Genomic DNA, 22,542 nt, shown 5'->3' on the forward strand with positions numbered 1-22,542 from the left:
CCTTGTCTGACAGCTGGTAGCCAGCTGTCCCTCCTTGGTTGATTTCCCCTTTTGATATAGTTTGATATACTTTAATTTGCTGCAGTTTGATATTATCAGAGTATTTGATACAGCGATTCTCACTTTCTATCATATCAATTAGATTCTCATTTTATATGAAGTTGTTATGAGTTTGCTGCAGTTATCAGAGCAATGTATTTTATTTGACAGCCACAACGGTCACACAGGCCATAATGATAGTGTATCTGCAGCATGTTATTTGGAAATAAAGAACACATTATAAGGTAGCAATGCCTCAGAGATCTAAACCACTACTAATTTAAAACATTTACTGTCACAGGCCGACAGACAAAAAACACACGGTCATTTAACACAGACAGAATAAGACAGCGTAGCTAATTGTTAGCACATGTAAGGTAACAAAGGGGGAAACACATTTTAAGTTAGCTGTAACTAATTTAAAATATTTACTGACACAGGCCGACAGACAAAAAAAACAGACGGTCATTTAACACAGACAGAATAAGACCTGGGGTAACACATTTTAAGTTAGCTGTAACTAATTTAAAAATATTTAATGTCACATGCCACCCCGACAAAAAAAAACAGACGGTCAATGGTATAATTAATTCTCAGTATTATGAAAAATGACAGTCATTGTCTGAGTTTTGACTTCCCCTTTTGATATAGTTTGATATTGTTTGATACAGTTTGATATTATCCCTGGTATTTCTTTTATATTAGATTTTCTTAATTTGTTTTATTTTATATCCTATTAATTAGACTTGCATATTATATGTATGCTGCTGTAGCTGCTATGAGTATCAGTGCATTGTGTTTTATTCATGTTGTGCTATATTAAATCACATCAGTGAGTGTCGTATTTTCAGATTTGAAAGTAGCTATTTGGCTCCATTTTAAGCGGCAGAGCCTATGTAATCGCCCAACAACTACATATGAAAATCTAAAAAATAGTCATTTTTTCATAATACTGAGAATTATACCTTTGCTGACAGTGCTAAAATCTAAATGTGTAATATCAGCGCTCTGCGCAGCCCCATGTAACAGGTAATGGGATAGCATTTTAATTAAGGATCGTTTTTATTACACTCAGCCATGCTGCGTGTTACTGTATATCGGACTGTAATCCACATATAGTGTGTAAAAGTGAGAATTACAGTTCCAGATAAATACAAGACTAAGGTATAAATCGCCCAACAACTACATATGAAGATCTAAAAAATAGTCATTTTTCATAATACTGAGAATTATACCATTGACATTATCTGTACTGGGTGGGTCGTTATCACACCTAACACAGCCCTGGCCACTCTGATTCTAAATGTGTAGGGGTCAGCACTTTCTAAAACACATAACCGAACACTGCTTCTGCAAAAATTTCTAGCAGTGAGACACGCTCTGTATCTACACAGCAGAAGCGATGTGATGATGTATGTTAATTGTACTTGTGATACTATTTGAAGTGTGGTGGTGTATGTTCATTGTACTATTTAATGCTTTTACTTTTTATATTCTGTAAGAATTTTTATAGTATTGAAATGTCTTTGAGATGTATTTATCTTGCACACAGTAAAATATCTTTTAAACTTTTTACAATAGCGTGTCTTTGGCCACATACATAATGTGCCCATATAATGAGACTGGCGTTATAATCCACGTGTAAAAATGAGAATCCTAGGATATAATTATATAAAACGGCATGGTGTGTTATAAACCATGACTAGGATATAAAATATATAAAATGGCATAGTGTGTTATAAAACATGAATAAAACACAATGCCCTGATACTCATATCAGCTACAGCAGCATACATATAATATGCAAGTCTAATAGGATATAAAATAAAACAAATTAAGAAAATCTAATATAAAACAAATACTTGAGGATAATATCAAAAGCTCCGTATTGGGTATAAGCGCACTTTTGAGCTATCAAAAATACTGGGCCTAGATAGCTGGCGCTTCCAATATCAATACACCCAATAATTTCTCATGGAAGTAAACACCAAAAAATATGAAATAACTGTATAATTTTTAATTCCGCAAAAATTACATGGGTCATTGTGGCTGAGGTAAAGTTTTATCAATACGAGTGCATATTGTTAATATAATAAATTTATAATTTCCAATGAATTTGCATAAGCATTAACAGACTAAAAATTCCCAAAGAATTTGTAAGTTTCCAAAAGTAAATCCCAGTGTATAATTAATATGCCCCCCCCTGTATAAATTCCTCACTCAATATGTGGTATAATATATAGCCCATTAAATACATTTCAACAGAATACATGTAAAAATATTTACACAATGTGTCAGCCGTAAAAGCTATATATGAAAATAAATAAATATTTATGCAGCAATATGCTTACTATGTACCATTGAATCAATGTAGAATCTCATGCAAAAAGGTCTATTAAATAGAATAAAAGTATATACACAATGGTCCAGGATTAAGGTGCCGAGTGCCCGATTAAGTATACATGTGAACAGATATTAGTTATATGGTGTACAACTACATATGAAAATCTGTCATTTTTCATAATATTGCGAATTATACTATGTTACACTACTAAGCACTGCACTCTGTTTAGATGAGATAACATAACCACAAGCGGTGCATTATGGACTGTCAGCAGGAAAATGCAGACTCAATCATGACTGAACAAAATAGAAATGTAGAATTTTTTTGCAAATTTATTAAAAAGAAAAACTGAAATATCACATGGACATAAGTATTCATGAACAGAGCCTATGTAATCGCACAACAACTACATATGAAAATCTAAAAAATATAAAAAAGAAATACACTGCTTCTGCAAAAAAATTCTAGCAGTGAGACACGTTTCTGTTTTTTTTGTCGGGGTGGCATGTGACATTAAATATTTTTAAATTAGTTACAGCTAACTTAAAATGTGTTACCCCAGGTCTTATTCTGTCTGTGTTAAATGACCATCTGTTTTTTTTGTCTGTCGGCCTGTGACAGTAAATATTTTAAATTAGTTACAGCTAACTTAAAATGTGTTTCCCCCTTTGTTACCTTACATGTGCTAACAATTAGCTACGCTGTCTTATTCTCTCTGTGTTAAATGACCGTGTGTTTTTTGTCTGTCGGCCTGTGACAGTAAATGTTTTAAATTAGTAGTGGTTTAGATCTCTGAGGCATTGCTACCTTATAATGTGTTCTTTATTTCCAAATAACATGCTGCAGATACACTATCATTATGGCCTGTGTGACCGTTGTGGCTGTCAAATAAAATACATTGCTCTTATAACTGCAGCAAACTCATAACAACTTCATATAAAATGAGAATCTAATTGATATGATAGAAAGTGAGAATCGCTGTATCAAATACTCTGATAATATCAAACTGCAGCAAATTAAAGTATATCAAACTATATCAAAAGGGGAAATCAACCAAGGAGGGACAGCTGGCTACCAGCTGTCAGACAAGGGGAGGGGAGGGGTTACACACTTTGATACACTTTGATAGGGGCGTGTCCACCTGTCAGATTGAGTTTGACGAAACCTAGCTCTGCTACACTACTACTGTTTACAGAGCTTCTGTGTGTAATGTCACTGCTTATCACTGTATTACACGTACACTATACACTATATACAGAGCTCCTGTGTATAATATCACTAGTGATCACTGTATTACCTGTACACTGACACTAAACAGAGCTCCTGTGTATAATGTCACTGATCACTGTATTACCTGTATGTTATACACAGAGCTCATGTGTATAATGGCACTGGTGATCACTGTATTATCTGTACACTGACACTATATACGGAGTTACTGTGTATAATCTCACTGGTGATCACTGTATTATATGTACACTGACACTATATACAGAGCTCCTGTGTATAATGTCACTGGTGATACCTGTACACTAACACTATATACAGTGTGTATATACAGGTCACGGTGTAGTAGTGTATATACCGCATCTGGGCTGTGTGTGTTAGGGTTGGCAGAATGCACCGAGTATATATATATATGCATTATTAGGTGCGTTCTCAACCTGGGGTCCACCATGCAGGAGAGGTACCTGCTCTTGGCAATTGGCGGCGCTATATGGCGGTATAAGCGAACTCTGTTAACTCCACAGAGTCGCTAGGAACAAGATGCTGTGCCCTGTTAACCTCACAGAGGCTAACCGCATCCAAACATGACCACACTGGCGCTGAGCTCATAGACATTGGTTTGATACTAGTGCATGGCCGTGCGGCAATGCGAACCTTTTATAGCTGCAGCAACTTCAGGACCTTCCTAGAGGACCAATGGGAGCTGCTACAGTACCTGAGCAACTTCAGGACCTTCCTAGAGGACCAATGGGAGCTGCTACAGTACCTGAGCATGTGACCCCTGACCTCCAATGAGAGATCTTACCCTGGGCATGCTCAGAAGGGGAAAAGCAGGACTTAGTCCCAGAGATGTCTGTTCGCCGCAGACCAGTACTGGCTACAAAGGCAGAGCCTGGAAGAACAGTAGTAATCAGTCGCCCAGTATCAGCCTGAGTCAGACGCTAGGACCGACGTCTCCGCTGAGCCGGCTTGACTCTGGCTGGAGAAGAATGGGAGACCGCAACGGAGGTGGTTCGAGATTCCCCCTGTGCAGAGGCGGAAACTCGACACCTACCATGGCCCCCCCCCTCCTTGGACCTCGCTACACTCGAAGGCAGCAATGAGCAGCGGAGCTCGAATGTGCTCAGCAGGCTCCCAGGACCTGTCCTCTATGCCATAACCCTTCCAATCCACCAAATAAAATTTCAAGTCACGGTGTAGTAGTGTATATAGCGGATCTGTGCTGTGTGTATATACAGGATACAATGTAGTAATGTATGTACTGGATCTGTGTATATGCAGGTCACGTTGTAGTAGTGTATATATCAGATCTGGGCTGTGGGTATTTACTTGTCACGGTGTAGTATTGCATATACAGGTCACGGTGTAGTAGTGTAAATACAGGTCATGATGTAGTAGTGTATGTACTGGACCTGGACTGTGTGTGTATATACAATTCACAGTGCATTATATACAGGTCACAGTGTAGTAATGCATATCCCGGATTGTGTGTTTATAAACAGGTCATGGTGTAGTACTGTATATATAGGTCACAGTGTAGTAGTGTACATTCAGGTCATTGTGTAGTAGTGTATATACAGGTGTAGTAGTTTATAATACAGGTCACAGTGTGTGGTGTTCATACTGGATCTGGATCTACAAAGCCATCCACAACCTGTCCCCTCCCTATATCTCTGAACTAATCTCCCAATATCTTCCCTCATGTAATCTCCGATCCTCCCAAGACCTCCTACTCTGCTCCACACTTATTCACCACCACTGCACCCCCAACCTTCTGTCTCCTCCCCATTATCCCGTAGAATGTAAGTCCGCAAGGACAGGGTCCTCTCTCCTCTGTACCAGTCTGTCATTGTAAATTTGTTTACTGTAAACGTTATCTGTAACCCCTTTTCTCATGTACAGCACCATGGAATTAATGGCGCCGTATAAATAAATAATAATAATAATAATAATAATAATAATAATAAATCTGGGCTGTGTGTATTTGCAGGTCATGGTGTAGTAGTGTATATACCGGATATGTGCTGTGTGTATATACAGGTCACGGTGTTATAGTGTATATTCAGGTTAATGTACAGTAGTGTATAATCAGGACATGGTGTATTAGTGTACAGTACAGACCAAAAGTTTGGACACACCTCATTTAAAGATTTTTCTGTATTTTCATGACTATGAAAATTGTACATTCACACTGAAGGCATCAAAACTATGAATTAACACATGTAGAATTATATACTTAGCAAAAAAAGTGTGAAACAACTGAAAATATGTCTTATATTCTAGGTTCTTCAAAGTACCACCTTTTGCTTTGATGACTGCTTTGCACACTCTTGGCATTCTCTTGATGAGCTTCAAGAGGTAGTCTCCGGGAATGGTTTTCACTTCACAGGTGTGCCCTGTCAGGTTTAGTAAGTGGGATTTCTTGCCTTATAAATGGTGTTGGGACCATGAGTTGTGTTGTGCAGAAGTCTGGTGGTTACACAGCTTATAGTCCTACTAAATAGACCCTTAGAATTTGTATTATGGCAAGAAAAAAGCAGCTAAGTAAAGAAAAATGAGTGGCTATCATTACTTTAAGAAATGAAGGTCAGTCAGTCCGAAAAATTGGGAAAACTTTGAAAGTGTCCCCAAGTGCAGTGGCAAAAACCATCAAGCGCTACAAAGAAACTGGCTCACATGAGGACCGCCCCAGGAAAGGAAGACCAAGAGTCACCTCTGCTTCTGAGGATAAGTTTATCCGAGTCACCAGCCTCAGAAATCGCAGGTTAACAGCAGCTCAGATTAGAGACCAAAAGGAAAGCAAAAGGTGGCTACTTTGAAGAACGTAGAATATAAGACATATTTTCAGTTGTTTCACACTTTTTTGTTAAGTATATAATTCCACATGTGTTAATTCATAGTTTTGATGCCTTCAGTGTGAATGTACAATTTTCATAGTCATGAAAATACAGAAAAATCTTTAAATGAGAAGGTGTGTCCAAACTTTTGGTCTGTACTGTATATGAAGGTCACAGTGTAGTAGTGTATATGCAGGTCTAGGTGTAGTAGTGTATATACAGGTCACAGTGTAGTAGTGTATAATCAAGCCATGGTGTATTAGTGTATATACAGGTCACGGTGTACTAGTGTAAATACAGGTCAGGGTGTAGTAGTGTAAATACAGGTCACGGGGTAGTAGTGTAAATACAGGTCACGGGGTAGTAGTGTAAATACAGGTCACGGGGTAGTAGTGTATATGCAGGTCACGGTGTAGTAGTGTATATGCAGGTCACGATGTAGTAGTGTGTATACAGGTCACGATGTAGTAGTGTATATACAGGTCACGATGTAGTAGTGTGTATACAGGTCACAATGTAGTAGTGTGTATACAGGTCACGGTGTAGTAGTGTATATGCAGGTCACAGTGTAGTAGTGTGTATACAGGTCACGGTGTAGTAGTGTGTATACAGGTCACGATGTAGTAGTGTGTATACAGGTCACAATGTAGTAGTGTGTATACAGGTCACGGTGTAGTAGTGTATATGCAGGTCACAGTGTAGTAGTGTGTATACAGGTCACGATGTAGTAGTGTGTATACAGGTCACAATGTAGTAGTGTGTATACAGGTCATGGTGTAGTAGTGTATATGCAGGTCACAGTGTAGTAGTGTGTATACAGGTCACGGTGTAGTAGTGTGTATACAGGTCACGGTGTAGTAGTGTGTATACAGGTCACAATGTAGTAGTGTATATACAGGTCACGGTGTAGTAGTGTGTATGCAGGTCACGGTGTAGTAGTGTGTATACAGGTCACGGTGTAGTAATGTATATACAGGTCACGGTGTAGTAGTGTATATACAGGTCACGGTGTAGTAGTGTATATACAGGTCACGGTGTAGTAGTGTGTATACAGGTCACGATGTAGTAGTGTGTATACAGGTCACAATGTAGTAGTGTGTATACAGGTCACGGTGTAGTAGTGTATATGCAGGTCACAGTGTAGTAGTGTGTATACAGGTCACGGTGTAGTAGTGTGTATACAGGTCACGATGTAGTAGTGTGTATACAGGTCACAATGTAGTAGTGTGTATACAGGTCACGGTGTAGTAGTGTGTATACAGGTCACGGTGTAGTAGTGTGTATACAGGTCACGGTGTAGTAGTGTATACAGGTCACGGTGTAGTAGTGTATATGCAGGTCACAGTGTAGTAGTGTGTATACAGGTCACGATGTAGTAGTGTGTATACAGGTCACAATGTAGTAGTGTGTATACAGGTCACGGTGTAGTAGTGTGTATACAGGTCACGGTGTAGTAGTGTGTATACAGGTCACAATGTAGTAGTGTGTATACAGGTCACAATGTAGTAGTGTGTATACAGGTCACGGTGTAGTAGTGTATATGCAGGTCACAGTGTAGTAGTGTGTATACAGGTCACGATGTAGTAGTGTGTATACAGGTCACAATGTAGTAGTGTGTATACAGGTCACGGTGTAGTAGTGTATATGCAGGTCACAGTGTAGTAGTGTGTATACAGGTCACGATGTAGTAGTGTGTATACAGGTCACAATGTAGTAGTGTGTATACAGGTCACGGTGTAGTACTGTATATGCAGGTCACAGTGTAGTAGTGTGTATACAGGTCACGGTGTAGTAGTGTGTATACAGGTCACGGTGTAGTAGTGTGTATACAGGTCACAATGTAGTAGTGTATATACAGGTCACGGTGTAGTAGTGTGTATGCAGGTCACGGTGTAGTAGTGTGTATACAGGTCACGGTGTAGTAATGTATATACAGGTCACGGTGTAGTAGTGTATATACAGGTCACGGTGTAGTAGTGTATATACAGGTCACGGTGTAGTAATGTATATACAGGTCACGGTGTAGTAGTGTATATACAGGTCACGGTGTAGTAATGTATATACAGGTCACGGTGTAGTAGTGTGTATACAGGTCACGGTGTAGTAGTGTATATACAGGTCACGGTTTAGTAGTGTATATACAGGTCACAGTGTAGTAGTGTATATACAGGTCACGGTGTAGTAGTGTATGTGCAGGTCACAGTGTAGTAGTGTATATACAGGTCACGGTGTAGTAGTGTATGTGCAGGTCACAGTGTAGTAGTGTATATACAGGTCACGGTGTAGTAGTGTAAATACAGGTCACGGTGTAGTAGTGTATATACAGGTCACGGTTTAGTAGTGTATATACAGGTCACGATGTAGTAGTGTATATACAGGTCACGGTGTAGTAGTGTGTATACAGGTCACAATGTAGTAGTGTATATACAGGTCACGGTGTAGTAGTGTATATACAGGTCACGGTGTAGTAGTGTATATACAGGTCACGGTGTAGTAGTGTATATGTTACTGTAAAAGTCAGAAGGACGGTAAAATCTAGGACTTACTGGTCAATCTGGACATTCACCGAGGCCGTCGGTAAAAGCTCAAAATGAAAAGTAAAATTGGACTTTTACTGGTGAAGTCTTGGTAAATGTTAACGTTTCTCAACAGCGTTGGTAAAAGTCAGATGTATTCCATATCAACTAACGATTTTGGACTTTTACCTGGGCGAATTGGTAAATCTTTACATTTACCAGCATGTGTTGGTAAAAGTAACTTTGAGTCACAGAATTCTGACTCTGACCAGCAGATGATGGTGGTAAAAGTTACCTAAACGCAATTTCCGACTCTGATGAAGGCCTTAATCGTTAGAAATATTTTTATTCTTCAAAATGCAAATGAACAAAGACAAATAGGAAAATGCAAACAGAAAACATGTTGCAAAATACTTCTCAAAAATAATAAATTAACGCAAATACAAGAATAACGCAACTTCAAAACTATGTAATTCTGTAATTGTGACTAGGAATAAGCGGATAGATCCGTCCAGACCCGTTATCCGAGCGGATAACGGGCTGTACGGATATGGATAATCCCAAGATCTGTCGGATAGGCATGGATGTTGCGAGTGTGCAGGGCAGACAGGTATAAAGCTAAATTGCAACTTACTGGAGGTTTCCCAGGTCACATCGTCCGCGTTCTCCTTCCGGGTCACATGACTGCACACGTCACCACGCAAGTGACGCATGCATAAGTCATGTGACACAACTCGTATCACATGACTTATGCTCCTGTCACTTTCGTGGTGACGTATGCAGTCATGTGACCCGGAAGAAGGAGGATGCGGCCGGCCGACGAGACCTGGGAAGCCTCTGGTAGCCTCCGGTAAGTAGTGCTCTTTAAGTGGCGGAGAAGGGGGGTCCGACCAGAGTGCGGGATGACCCTAGTGGGTGGGGAGTTCCTACTGCAGTAACGCAGCGAGGATCTCCTCGCTCAGGTATGCCCCGGCCGAGTCCCCAGCATCACTGGTGACGGCAGGGATGCCCACCGGCGTGCAGGGAGTCTCCCCCGCATCACTGGTGACGCAGGAGGGATGTCCCTGCACATGGATAGTTGTCCCATAGACTTATATGGATAGAATCTGGATCCTCTCGGATCTCGGTCTTATCCGTACGGATAGACGGATATCCAGCTATCCACTCAACTCTAATTGTGACCTGTTAAATTGCACTTAATTTTTCATCTCAATGAAAAAGACATACAAGAAACACAAAGGAGGAACTATTTGTTGCAACATGGTTGGGAATTGTGACACTTTGAATGGCACTTCATTTTTTCCAGCCTACAAACACATTTCTTGTTTAGGCACTTCTTTAAACAGTTGCACTTCTTCAATCCCTGACCTCCCACCAACGATTGTTGGGAAACCGCCGTGCGAAGGCTGATCTGAACTTTGTTCACATCCTGCAATCCTATGAAATTTTCCTGACAGATGGTGAACTGATTGCGATAATATAATGCATTTAGGATCCCAGCAGTAGTCCCCACTTGGTAGAAGTCATCATCTTTTTTCATAATAATTGCAATGATCGACTTAGGGTCCATTTTTGAACGGTCGACGTCTGGAATTCTTATTCTGTTGTTCTGTCCAATGTTAGGTTTGGGTAATTTTTGACTAGAATATTTGAACATTTTCTTGGCCTGTGTTTCAAGTCCTTCTCTTGCAGCTTTTCGAACTCTTCTGACCGCACCAATTCTTCTATTGATTGTATGCGAAATCAAAACGTCAGGTTGCTGATCATCATGAAGTTCTCCATCTTTCGTAGAAGGCTTTGACTCACTTTTTTTCTTTTAGGTCTTCATTATTCTTGGATGGCAAAATTGGTGGAGTTTCATATGCTGTTAAGGTGTGCGGACAGTTGTATAAGTCCAAACCTTCTCCTTCCGTTGTTAACAGCTGATGACAGTTGGATTCATCTGAAGCTTCTGCTGCTGTCGGTGCTGACGTGTGATGAAAGATAGATTCATCTGACCCTTCGGCTTCTGTTGGTGATGTCGGATCACTAAGTTCCTCTTCCAAATCAAACATTTTTTCAAGATCTTCTTCTGAAGACAGATTTCTGATCCCATCACTAGGAATTTTGGAGGTAGCTACACCCATCTGCATTGGTACTCCGAACATAGCGTCATAGGGCGAGCATTTTATTCCCTCATGGTATGCTCTATTTTTCATTGCTTATACAAAGCGAAGGCCCTCAGACCACTCGGGTGTCTCATTTGTTTCCATCTACGTTGACAACATGTTTTCAATGTCTTGATTTGCTCTTTCCACGGAGCCTTGGGACTGGCTGTGTCTTGGTTTACCATGCACTATTTTCATATCAGGCCACATCGCGCACAAATTCTGTATGACCTTGTTACAAAATTCCCTCCCATTATCAGAATGCAGAATACACGGGGCACCAAAAATGGAAAAACTGTCAAGGAGGTGGTACGCAACCTCTTCTGCTGTTTTAGTGCATAAAGTACGTAGAAGAACAAATTTAGTGACGTGGTCTTGATAGACGAATATGAACTTGAAATCATTGGATTACATGTCAATGAGATCGACTTGAGCACGAGAATTCATTTCACTGTGTAGGATGGGTTTCACAACAAGGCCTTTTTTTGGTAATCTTCTGTTTTTTTTCTGCCATTGCTGGCAGAGTCGCAGATAAATAACTATTGACTCCGTTGTGACATTTTTGAACTTACGGTTCACCTCCTTTAGGATCCTGGTCCGCCCTCCGTGGCCGGTACTGATGTGCGCATTATGAATGACACTGAAGAGTTCGGCACACCGAACGTAATGCAACACGTTCTCTTTTTCACACGAGATTGGTGCAATTAACTTTTCATCATTTCCGACGGTCATGATGTCGTACCTCTTCAAACGCCTGTAGTGAATACTCTGTTTAGGTAGCGCCACCTTAGCCTCCTTCACTTCTTTTAATATATTCTCGTATTTATCGTCCGTGAGATAAAAATTATTATCTCGTTTTTTTCTCCACCACTTCATTCAAGAGCTCCGAGAAACGATCTTTCATTTCCTCACTCATGATCTGACAATCAGCTAGTGCCTGTGCAGCTTTGACAGGCAGTCGGCTATGCAGCTTTGAGCAGTATGTGCAGCTTGCAAAACACTCAGGCAGTCGTCCACCATGAGGACACAAACAGGAAGTACGCCCATTTACCCACACTGCTTGGCAAGAATCCCATGTTCTTTTGTAATAGGGTTACTCAGCATTGTATATGGAAGACTGTACAACAGCACCATCTACTGGTCTAACACTGCCATTGATGAGTTAGTGATTTTCTTCAGGCAGTGATTGGGCAGCAATCTAAGAAGAGAACCCCAGGAAACTAGGACTTGAGGCAGGAGCTATTTTAGGGAGAGTGAGAGGACTGGTGCTGTGCTGACTAGACTGAGCCCAGACAGGGCTGTTGCGCTGTTACCTTCCAGCCTTTTCTCGGAATGCGCTGTCTTCCGATTCCCCTGATCAGAGACTACGGTGCTCGGGTGGAACAGACCGTTCATGGCACCCAGCAACTCCGGCTCAGAGCTTATCTGCATATATTCTGGTTCTACCACATTGGCGCGGCAACGGTAAATCATGTGAGCAGTGTTAGCGTCCACCTCGCAAGGGGCCCTTGGAAAGACTCTGCGCTCTACAGGAAGCCAAGTACAGGACAATTTATACACTACTACACCGGCAGCGTGTGTACTTCTTGTAACTTTTTGTGAGAGGGTGCCGGCGGAACACTGATACCCTAAGATTCATAGGACGTTCTCTTTTGCATATTTTAGAGTGGGGTTAGTGGTTGTATGTTAGTGGGAAGTGAGCACTTTTTGTATGATCGAAACAATAATCATAGGATAGTCAGGATTGACATCTGTATTGTAAGATTGCTCTCACTAAGTGTATTGGGGGGACACTCGCTTGGCACGGGATTGACGTAGTCAGGCACGATTTTTGAACACAAAACAGTCCATACGGTTTATTAAAGGGTCATAAACCGGGTTATGCACAGTTCATATTATACATTCATCAAACACAATAGGCACCAACTGGTGATAGTAACTTGCAGCTTTGACTTAAACACTTCTTTAACGGCTTTGTTTCACGGACACTAAACATGCTGGGCCTCTCACTTCGCCCAGTATCATGGGTGTCCGTACGCCGTACACTTCACCAATGTCCATTGAGCACAACAGGCACCAACATACGACATTACAGGTTTGCAGCAACTAAACACGCTGGTCCTCCCCTGACCACTTGCCGTGGGTTACCACAGTTCATTTCACACAGGTACCAACAGTCTGTACAAGTACCTGACGGGAGCTCCTGCTCCACCTGCTGACTCCTTGTCAGTCCTCTGGGAAAGCGGCCTCACGGGAATCACCAACTTGCCTGGCGGCATATCCTAGTCAGTCCAGACCCACCGAAGGACGGTTGCTTCCCCACATGAACCGCACATGTGACCTGTCCAGGTGCTATTCAGGACCTCGTCCAACACCCCAAGCCACCAGTAAGTCCAAAGCCCCACCATGTGCTCTTCAGAACTCCTACTCCCAGGAAATTCAACACACCCGGCTCACCAGGTCCAAAGCCCCACCATGTGCTATTCAGGACCTCGTCCAACACAGGTGGTTCAGTGTGCTATTCAGGGATCCGGTCCTACTCCCAAGACCTCCCAACACACAGGCTCTCCAGGACCTTCCACTGGAACCACACAGGTCACTCACAGCGACCATACACAGGGACCATGTGACCCACACCCTGGTCACATTATATACCTTGAACAACTCCCCTGGATGGGAATGTGGATGTGTGGCTAGTCAGACCCGCCCATCTCTCATGACTAGCCCTGCCAATCTCCCGTTAGAACTTACACATTTACTTGTGGGACTACAGGTCCCAGCACACCAACAAAACTTCAGACTGGCAGCGCAGAGTCCCCTCCTCTGCGAGACATATATCGGCCATTCACCACAATGCCGGATTTTGTCACATCATCACATCCATGGCTGTGATTCCCATGCACTCTCACGGCCTCAATACACCTCTGTGCGCATACTGGGGAGACTATGCAGCGCCCCCTACCTGTTACAGGGGTCACTGCATCACATACCCCCCCTCTGTTCAAACTTGTGGGGTTGAACATTTGTCTTAACCCAGGGGCCTCGAGACCGGGTACCCAAGTCACCTTGGCCTACTAGTCGAGAGAGCCCTCTCAGTCGGGTTTGGGCACCACACATAATCATACCCTTGTTGGGTTTACCCCGCCCCCAGCTGTCAACACGTAGGCCTTGAGCTTTGGCCCTTTTGTCACAGTCTGTCTGTGTCACCAAACCTTTAGTCACCACACTTTCCAAGTGCGCCCCATTACCCGGCCTTTCTCTCCATGGCCGCCACCCACGGTTGGTGCGGTCATAAGTCCCACTTACAGTCGAGGCTACTGTATGGTCAGAGTTTGCCCCTTTGTCACCACTTCGGCTACAAGGTCTCCCACCTATGTCACCCAGTCCTGAGTTAGCTGAGTCGACACCACTTCTTTCATCTGACAGGGTACTCCCACCCCTTCGTTTGTCCACATTTCGGGTCGAAAGTGGCCGCCATCTTCCATCAAATGGGCGCAGCAGTCCTGTAAGGCGCCGTCCTTCAACCCTTAGCTGCTCCATTTCCTTCAGATATACCATGCGATATTCCAGCAGAGTCCGCATTTTGTTATGACTCTCCACTGTTCCTACAATGAAGAAGGGAACCATACCCTTATCCCGGGGTAACTGGTCTTCGTGGACACCAGGTATTCTCAACCTCACCACTCCAGATTTGTCCACCATCTCTTGCATGGCTTTACCACTCCTTCCAATGACCTTCTTCACCATAAAGACGGGTACCTGTATAACCCCTTCCTGCAGATTCCGAGCTTTCCTCATAAGCTCTAGCCGCCTAGCAGTGTCTTCATTCCTACATTGGGCCATCCACTTTGTGCGCACATATCTCAAGTGCATGTCACTCAGGGTGGCTACCCTCTTCGCTGTGATCTCAGTTGTGGACTGTATCACTAACTGACCGGTTTCCGGGGTCCAGTTTACCTTACAGGCCCCCACAGCTCTCTTAAACCCTTCATGCATAGACTCCCTGGCACATGCCTCTCTCAGGTCTTCAGGTACATCTATTATGCACTTGAACAAGGAAATCTCCTTCTCTTCTGCTGTCAGACACCCATCTTGTTCCGCTTCCAGAGCTAACTTCTTCTGAACATCACCAGCTTCCAGATGTTTGGCCAGGATAGACACCTGCCGCTCCATCTTGTCCCAGGCTGCTTTATTCATTGACTGGCTTTCTGCCAGGCGATCTCTGAGCTCCGCCACCTCTTTCTCTAAGGCCCCCACACAGCGCTCAGCAGCCCGTCTCCGATGCTCCTCCTGCTTCAACCGGGTATCCACTTCAGGCCCCACACTTTGGTGGCCTCCTCCACTTCTGCACCCTCAGACTCAGCACTGTCAGCGTCAGCCCTCTCTTGGGTCTCAGCAGTGACATCTTTAGGATCGCCCCTTTCCCCTGCTGACTCCTTGTCAGTCCTCTGGGAAAGCTGCCTCACAGGGATCACCAACTTGCCTTTGCAGCATATCTTAGTCAGTCCAGACCCACCGAAGGACGGTTGCTTCCCCACATGTGATCTGTCCAGGTGCTATTCAGGACCTCGTCCAACACCCCAGGCCACCAGCAAGTCCAAAGCCCACCACGTGCTCTTCAGAACTCCTACTCCCAGGAAATTCAACACACCCGGCTCACCAGGTCCAAAGCCCCACCATGTGCTCTTCAGAACTCCTACTCCCAGGAAATTCAACACACCCGGCTCACCAGGTCCAAAGCCCCACCATGTGCTATTCAGGACCTCGTCCAACACAGGTGGTTCAGTGTGCTATTCAGGGATCCGGTCCTACTCCCAAGACCTCCCAACACACAGGCTCTCCAGGACCTTCCACTGGAACCACACAGGTCACTCACAGCGACCATACACAGGACAAACCCAGGGACCATGTGACCCACACCCTGGTCACATTATATACCTTGAACAACTCCCCTGGGAGGGAGTGTGGGTGTGTGTGGCTAGTCTGACCCGCCAATCTCTCATGACTAGCCCTGCCAATCTCTCATTAGAACTTACACATTTACTTGTGGGACTACAGGTCCCAGCACACCAACAAAACTTCAGACTGGCAGCGCAGAGTCCCCTCCTCTGCGAGACATATATCGGCCATTCACCACAATGCCGGATTTTGTCACATCATCACATCCATGGCTGTGATTCCCATGCACTCTCACGGCCTCAATACACCTCTGTGTGCATACTGGGGAGACTATGCAGCGCCCCCTACCTGTTACAGGGGTCACTGCATCACAGTATATATAGAACGTACATACGTTACAGGGTAACAGATACCTTACAGGGTAGCAGATTTTGTTCATTGTTATTACCATATTTTCCTTTGAACACTGTGTCCTCCATTTCCTCGCCCGCGGTGACTTGCACTTTTTATTACGCCCTTCTCAGCTACATTTACCAAGAAGCCGTGGTGAATGTGCACATTTACCAACAGCGCTTGGTTAAAGTCAGATGTTCCATCTTCACACCAGATATTTCTGACTTTTACCAACGCTATTGAGAAATGTTAACATTTACCAAGACTTCACCGGTAAAAGTCCAATTTCACTTTTCATTTTGACCTTTTACCGATGGCCTCGGTGAATGTCCAGATTGACCGGTAAATCCTAGGTTTTACCGTCCTTCTGACTTTTACAGTAACGTATATACAGGTCACAGTGTAGTAGTGTAAATACAGGTCACGGTGTAGTAGTGTATATACAGGTCACAGTGTAGTAGTGTAAATACAGGTCACGGTTTAGTAGTGTATATACAGGTCACGGTGTAGTAGTGTATGTGCTGGTCACAGTTTAGTAGTGTAAATACAAGTCACGGGGTAGTAGTGTATATGCTGGTCACGGTGTAGTAGTGTATGTGAAGGTCACGGTTTAGTAGTGTATATACAGGTCATGGTGTAGTAGTGTATATGCTGGTCACAGTGTAGTAGTGTAAATACAGGTCACGGTGTAGTAGTGTATATGCAGGTCACGGTGTAGTAGTGTATATGCTGGTCACGGTGTAGTAGTGTAAATACAAGTCACGGGGTAGTAGTGTATATGCTGGTCACGGTGTAGTAGTGTATGTGAAGGTCACGGTTTAGTAGTGTATATACAGGTCATGGTGTAGTAGTGTATATGCTGGTCACAGTGTAGTAGTGTAAATACAGGTCACGGTGTAGTAGTGTATATGCAGGTCACGGTGTAGTAGTGTATGTGAAGGTCACGGTTTAGTAGTGTATATACAGGTCATGGTGTAGTAGTGTATATGCTGGTCACAGTGTAGTAGTGTAAATACAGGTCACGGTGTAGTAGTGTATATGCAGGTCACGGTGTAGTAGTGTATATGCTGGTCACAGTGTAGTAGTGTATATACAGGTCATGGTGTAGTAGTGTATATGCTGGTCACAGTGTAGTAGTGTAAATACAGGTCACGGTGTAGTAGTGTATATGCAGGTCACGGTGTAGTAGTGTATGTGAAGGTCACGGTATAGTAGTGTATATACAGGTCATGGTGTAGTAGTGTATATGCTGGTCACAGTGTAGTAGTGTAAATACAGGTCACGGTGTAGTAGTGTATATGCAGGTCACGGTGTAGTAGTGTACAGTGGGGCAAAAAAGTATTTAGTCAGTCAGCAATAGTGCAAGTTCCACCACTTAAAAAGATGAGAGGCGTCTGTAATTTACATCATAGGTAGACCTCAACTATGGGAGACAAACTGAGAAAAAAAAATCCAGAAAATCACATTGTCTGTTTTTTTAACATTTTATTTGCATATTATGGTGGAAAATAAGTATTTGGCCAGAAACAAAATTTCATCTCAATACTTTGTAATATATCCTTTGTTGGCAATGACAGAGGTCAAACGTTTTCTGTAAGTCTTCACAAGGTTGCCACACACTGTTGTTGGTATGTTGGCCCATTCCTCCATGCAGATCTCCTCTAGAGCAGTGATGTTTTTGGCTTTTCGCTTGGCAACACGGACTTTCAACTCCCTCCAAAGATTTTCTATAGGGTTGAGATCTGGAGACTGGCTAGGCCACTCCAGGACCTTGAAATGCTTCTTACGAAGCCACTCCTTCGTTGCCCTGGCGGTGTGCTTTGGATCATTGTCATGTTGAAAGACCCAGCCACGTTTCATCTTCAATGCCCTTGCTGATGGAAGGAGGTTTGCACTCAAAATCTCACGATACATGGCCCCATTCATTCTTTCATGTACCCGGATCAGTCGTCCTGGCCCCTTTGCAGAGAAACAGCCCCAAAGCATGATGTTTCCACCACCATGCTTTACAGTAGGTATGGTGTTTGATGGATGCAACTCAGTATTCTTTTTCCTCCAAACACGACAAGTTGTGTTTCTACCAAACAGTTCCAGTTTGGTTTCATCAGACCATAGGACATTCTCCCAAAACTCCTCTGGATCATCCAAATGCTCTCTAGCAAACTTCAGACGGGCCCGGACATGTACTGGCTTAAGCAGTGGGACACGTCTGGCACTGCAGGATCTGAGTCCATGGTGGCGTAGTGTTTTACTTATGGTAGGCCTTGTTACATTGGTCCCAGCTCTCTGCAGTTCATTCACTAGGTCCCCCCGCGTGGTTCTGGGATTTTTGCTCACCGTTCTTGTGATCATTCTGACCCCACGGGGTGGGATTTTGTGTGGAGCCCCAGATCGAGGGAGATTATCAGTGGTCTTGTATGTCTTCCATTTTCTAATTATTGCTCCCACTGTTGATTTCTTCACTCTAAGCTGGTTGGCTATTGCAGATTCAGTCTTCCCAGCCTGGTGCAGGGCTACAATTTTGTTTCTGGTGTCCTTTGACAGCTCTTTGGTCTTCACCATAGTGGAGTTTGGAGTCAGACTGTTTGAGGGTGTGCACAGGTGTCTTTTTATACTGATAACAAGTTTAAACAGGTGCCATTACTACATGTAATGAGTGGAGGAAAGAGGAGACTCTTAAAGAAGAAGTTAAAGGTCTGTGAGAGCCAGAAATCTTGATTGTTTGTTTCTGACCAAATACTTATTTTCCACCATAATATGCAAAAAAAATTATAAAAAAACAGACAATGTGATTTTCTGGATTTTTTTTCTCAGTTTGTCTCCCATAGTTGAGGTCTACCTATGATGTAAATTACAGACGCCTATCATCTTTTTAAGTGGTGGAACTTGCACTATTGCTGACTGACTAAATACTTTTTTGCCCCACTGTATATGCTGGTCACGGTGTAGTAGTGTAAATACAAGTCACGGGGTAGTAGTGTATATGCTGGTCACGGTGTAGTAGTGTATGTGAAGGTCACGGTTTAGTAGTGTATATACAGGTCATGGTGTAGTAGTGTAAATACAGGTCACGGGGTAGTAGTGTAAATACAGGTTACGGGGTAGTAGTGTATATACAGGTCACGGTGTAGTAGTGTATATACAGGTCACGGTTTAGTAGTGAATATACAGGTCACGGGGTAGGAGTGTATATACAGGTCACAGTTTAGTAGTGTATATACAGGTCACGGTGTAGTAGTGAATATACAGGTCACAGTTTAGTAGTGTATATACAGGTCACAGTGTAGTAGTGAATATACAGGTTACAGTTTAGTAGTGTATATACAGGTCATGGTTTAGTAGTGTAAATACAGGTCACGGTGTAGTAGTGTATGTTCAGGTCACGGTGTAGTAGTGTATGTGCAGGTCACGGTGTAGTAGTGTATATACAGGTCACGGGGTAGTAGTGTGTATACAGGTCACAGTGTAGTAGTGTAAATACAGGTCACGGTGTAGTAGTGTATGTGCAGGTCACGGTTTAGTAGTGAATATACAGGTCATGGTGTAGTAGTGTATATACAGGTCATGGTGTAGTAGTGTAAATACAGGTCACGGTGTAGTAGTGTATGTGCAGGTCACGGTTTAGTAGTGAATATACAGGTCACGGGGTAGTAGTGTATATACAGGTCACGGGGTAGTAGTGTATATACAGGTCACGGGGTAGTAGTGTATATACAGGTCACGGTGTAGTAGTGTATATACAGGTCACAGTGTAGTAGTGTAAATACAGGTCACGGGGTAGTAGTGTATGTGCAGGTCACGGTGTAGTAGTGTATATACAGGTCACGGTGTAGTAGTGTATGTGAAGGTCACGGTGTAGTAGTGTATGTGCAGGTCACGGTGTAGTAGTGTATATACAGGTCACGGGGTAGTAGTGTATATACAGGTCATGGTGTAGTAGTGTAAATACAGGTCACGGTGTAGTAGTGTATGTGCAGGTCACGGTTTAGTAGTGAATATACATGTCACGGGGTAGTAGTGTATATAGAGGTCACGGGGTAGTAGTGTATATACAGGTCACGGGGTAGTAGTGTAAATACAGGTCACGGTGTAGTAGTGTATGTGCAGGTCACGGTTTAGTAGTGAATATACAGGTCACGGGGTAGTAGTGTATATACAGGTCACGGGGTAGTAGTGTATATACAGGTCACGGTGTAGTAGTGTATATACAGGTCACAGTGTAGTAGTGTAAATACAGGTCACGGGGTAGTAGTGTATGTGCAGGTCACGGTGTAGTAGTGTATATACAGGTCACGGTGTAGTAGTGTATGTGCAGGTCACGATGTAGTAGTGTATATACAGGTCACAGTTTAGTAGTGAATATACAGGTCACGAGGTAGTAGTGTATATACAGGTCACGGTGTAGTAGTGTGTATACAGGTCACGGTGTAGTAGTGTATGTGCAGGTCACGGTTTAGTAGTGAATATACAGGTCACAGGGTAGTAGTGTATATACAGGTCACGGTGTAGTAGTGTATGTGCAGGTCACGGTGTAGTAGTGTATATACAGGTCACAGTGTAGTAGTGTATGTGCAGGTCACGATGTAGTAGTGTGTATACAGGTCACGGTGTAGTAGTGTAAATACAGGTCACGGTGTAGTAGTGTATATACAGGTCACGGTATAGTAGTGTATATACAGGTCACAGTTTAGTAGTGAATATACAGGTCACGGGGTAGTAGTGTATATACAGGTCACGGTGTAGTAGTGAATATACAGGTCACAGTTTAGTAGTGTATATACAGGTCATGGTTTAGTAGTGTAAATACTGGTCACGGTGTAGTAGTGTATGTGCAGGTCACGGTGTAGTAGTGTATGTGCAGGTCACGGTGTAGTAGTGTATATACAGGTCACGGGGTAGTAGTGTATATACAGGTCACAGTTTAGTAGTGAATATACAGGTCACGGGGTAGTAGTGTAAATACAGGTCACGGTGTAGTAGTGTATATACAGGTCACGGGGTAGTAGTGTGTATACTGGGGTGACATGTGGGTCACTGATAGCCTATCTGTACCCCCGTCCCTCTTACCTGCCCATCTACCATACTTCTTGATGTCTGTCTTCCACCGCTTGGACAGTATGTGGTTTTTTGCCCCGACCAGCAGTGTCCAGAGCAGTTTTAGGGTGAGATATGACAGGGCGAGGAGCCCCAGCAGGTTCAGCCATGAGTAGAATTTGGACTCCTCCATGTGTCCTCTCGCCTGGTCTCCTGTGCTGATCCTATGTGCCTGCAGGTCCTCCCCTCCCCTTTCTATGTGGTAGTAGGTGATTACTGACAACACCCTTCTGTTTTAACACTATAGTATAACGTCCAGGAAAGTTTTACACGGTATTGGCCTCTCACCCATATAATGGGTCGGCTACACAGGAAGGAGACATATGATATATGATATCCTCGCTCCACCTATGTTAGTTTTTTGATATTTTATCTTGGCTTGGGATCACATGGGAGACTTCTATTAGATTGCTGCAAAAGCTACAGCCCTGTTTGAATGGCAGAGTCTTTTGCTGTTTCCTCTCTCTATCCTGCTTCTCAGTCCTCATTGCTGTTCTAGAATTCTATTCATGATCATCGACGCGTTTTTCCTTGCTCAGGTGACGGACTACACGCTTTGCGGGGCGAAGCAATGTGTCCGAGTGCAGCAGCTGTAGGTCAGACACAGAAGCAGCTTTGTTACTAGTCACCTCTATGGAACATTAATCCTCTCTCTAGGAGATTGAAGGGTAATTACTAGAAATGCAAAAGTTACCATTGGAGGCTGATCCAGAGGCAGGACGGGGGGGAGGTGTGCTGTACTACTGTGTAATGAAGAAGTCTCCAGGGGCCAAAGACCAGAGGTGCAAATCTAACCCTCACAAACCCCATATTACTCACTACGCTCCAGAAAACTGGCTGTATGGCGGTCTCTACAAAAACACAGCCGTCTCAGAACATATCACTACACTGTAACCCAGCTTTCCCAGCACCATCACCGAACTGCAACTAAGTCATCCACGTTACACGTATTGGCACCTGGGAAAAAGCAGTACAGTTACCGCTGTTCCCAGGCGCCGGGCGCTGAAGTCCTCTCCCATCATTGTCACCTTGTCTCTCTGAGATCA

The 22,542-nt window shown here is 43.4% G+C and overlaps 1 protein-coding gene across 1 annotated transcript in view; it reads right to left on the reverse strand.

Annotated features, from left to right (window-relative positions):
- LOC138677371 (very-long-chain 3-oxoacyl-CoA reductase-like) overlaps positions 1–21,706 on the reverse strand; it is a 69,132-nt gene extending 47,426 nt beyond the window's left edge. Inside the window, exon 1 of the mRNA XM_069767442.1 lies at positions 21,470–21,706. Within this exon, the coding sequence (XP_069623543.1) occupies positions 21,470–21,629 (160 nt within the window). The 5' untranslated portion in view covers positions 21,630–21,706. The remainder of the gene's footprint in view (positions 1–21,469) is intronic.
- Between the last annotated feature and the right edge of the window lie 836 nt (positions 21,707–22,542).

This window comes from Ranitomeya imitator, chromosome 4, assembly GCF_032444005.1.
Source record: "Ranitomeya imitator isolate aRanImi1 chromosome 4, aRanImi1.pri, whole genome shotgun sequence".
NCBI lineage: Eukaryota > Metazoa > Chordata > Amphibia > Anura > Dendrobatidae > Ranitomeya > Ranitomeya imitator.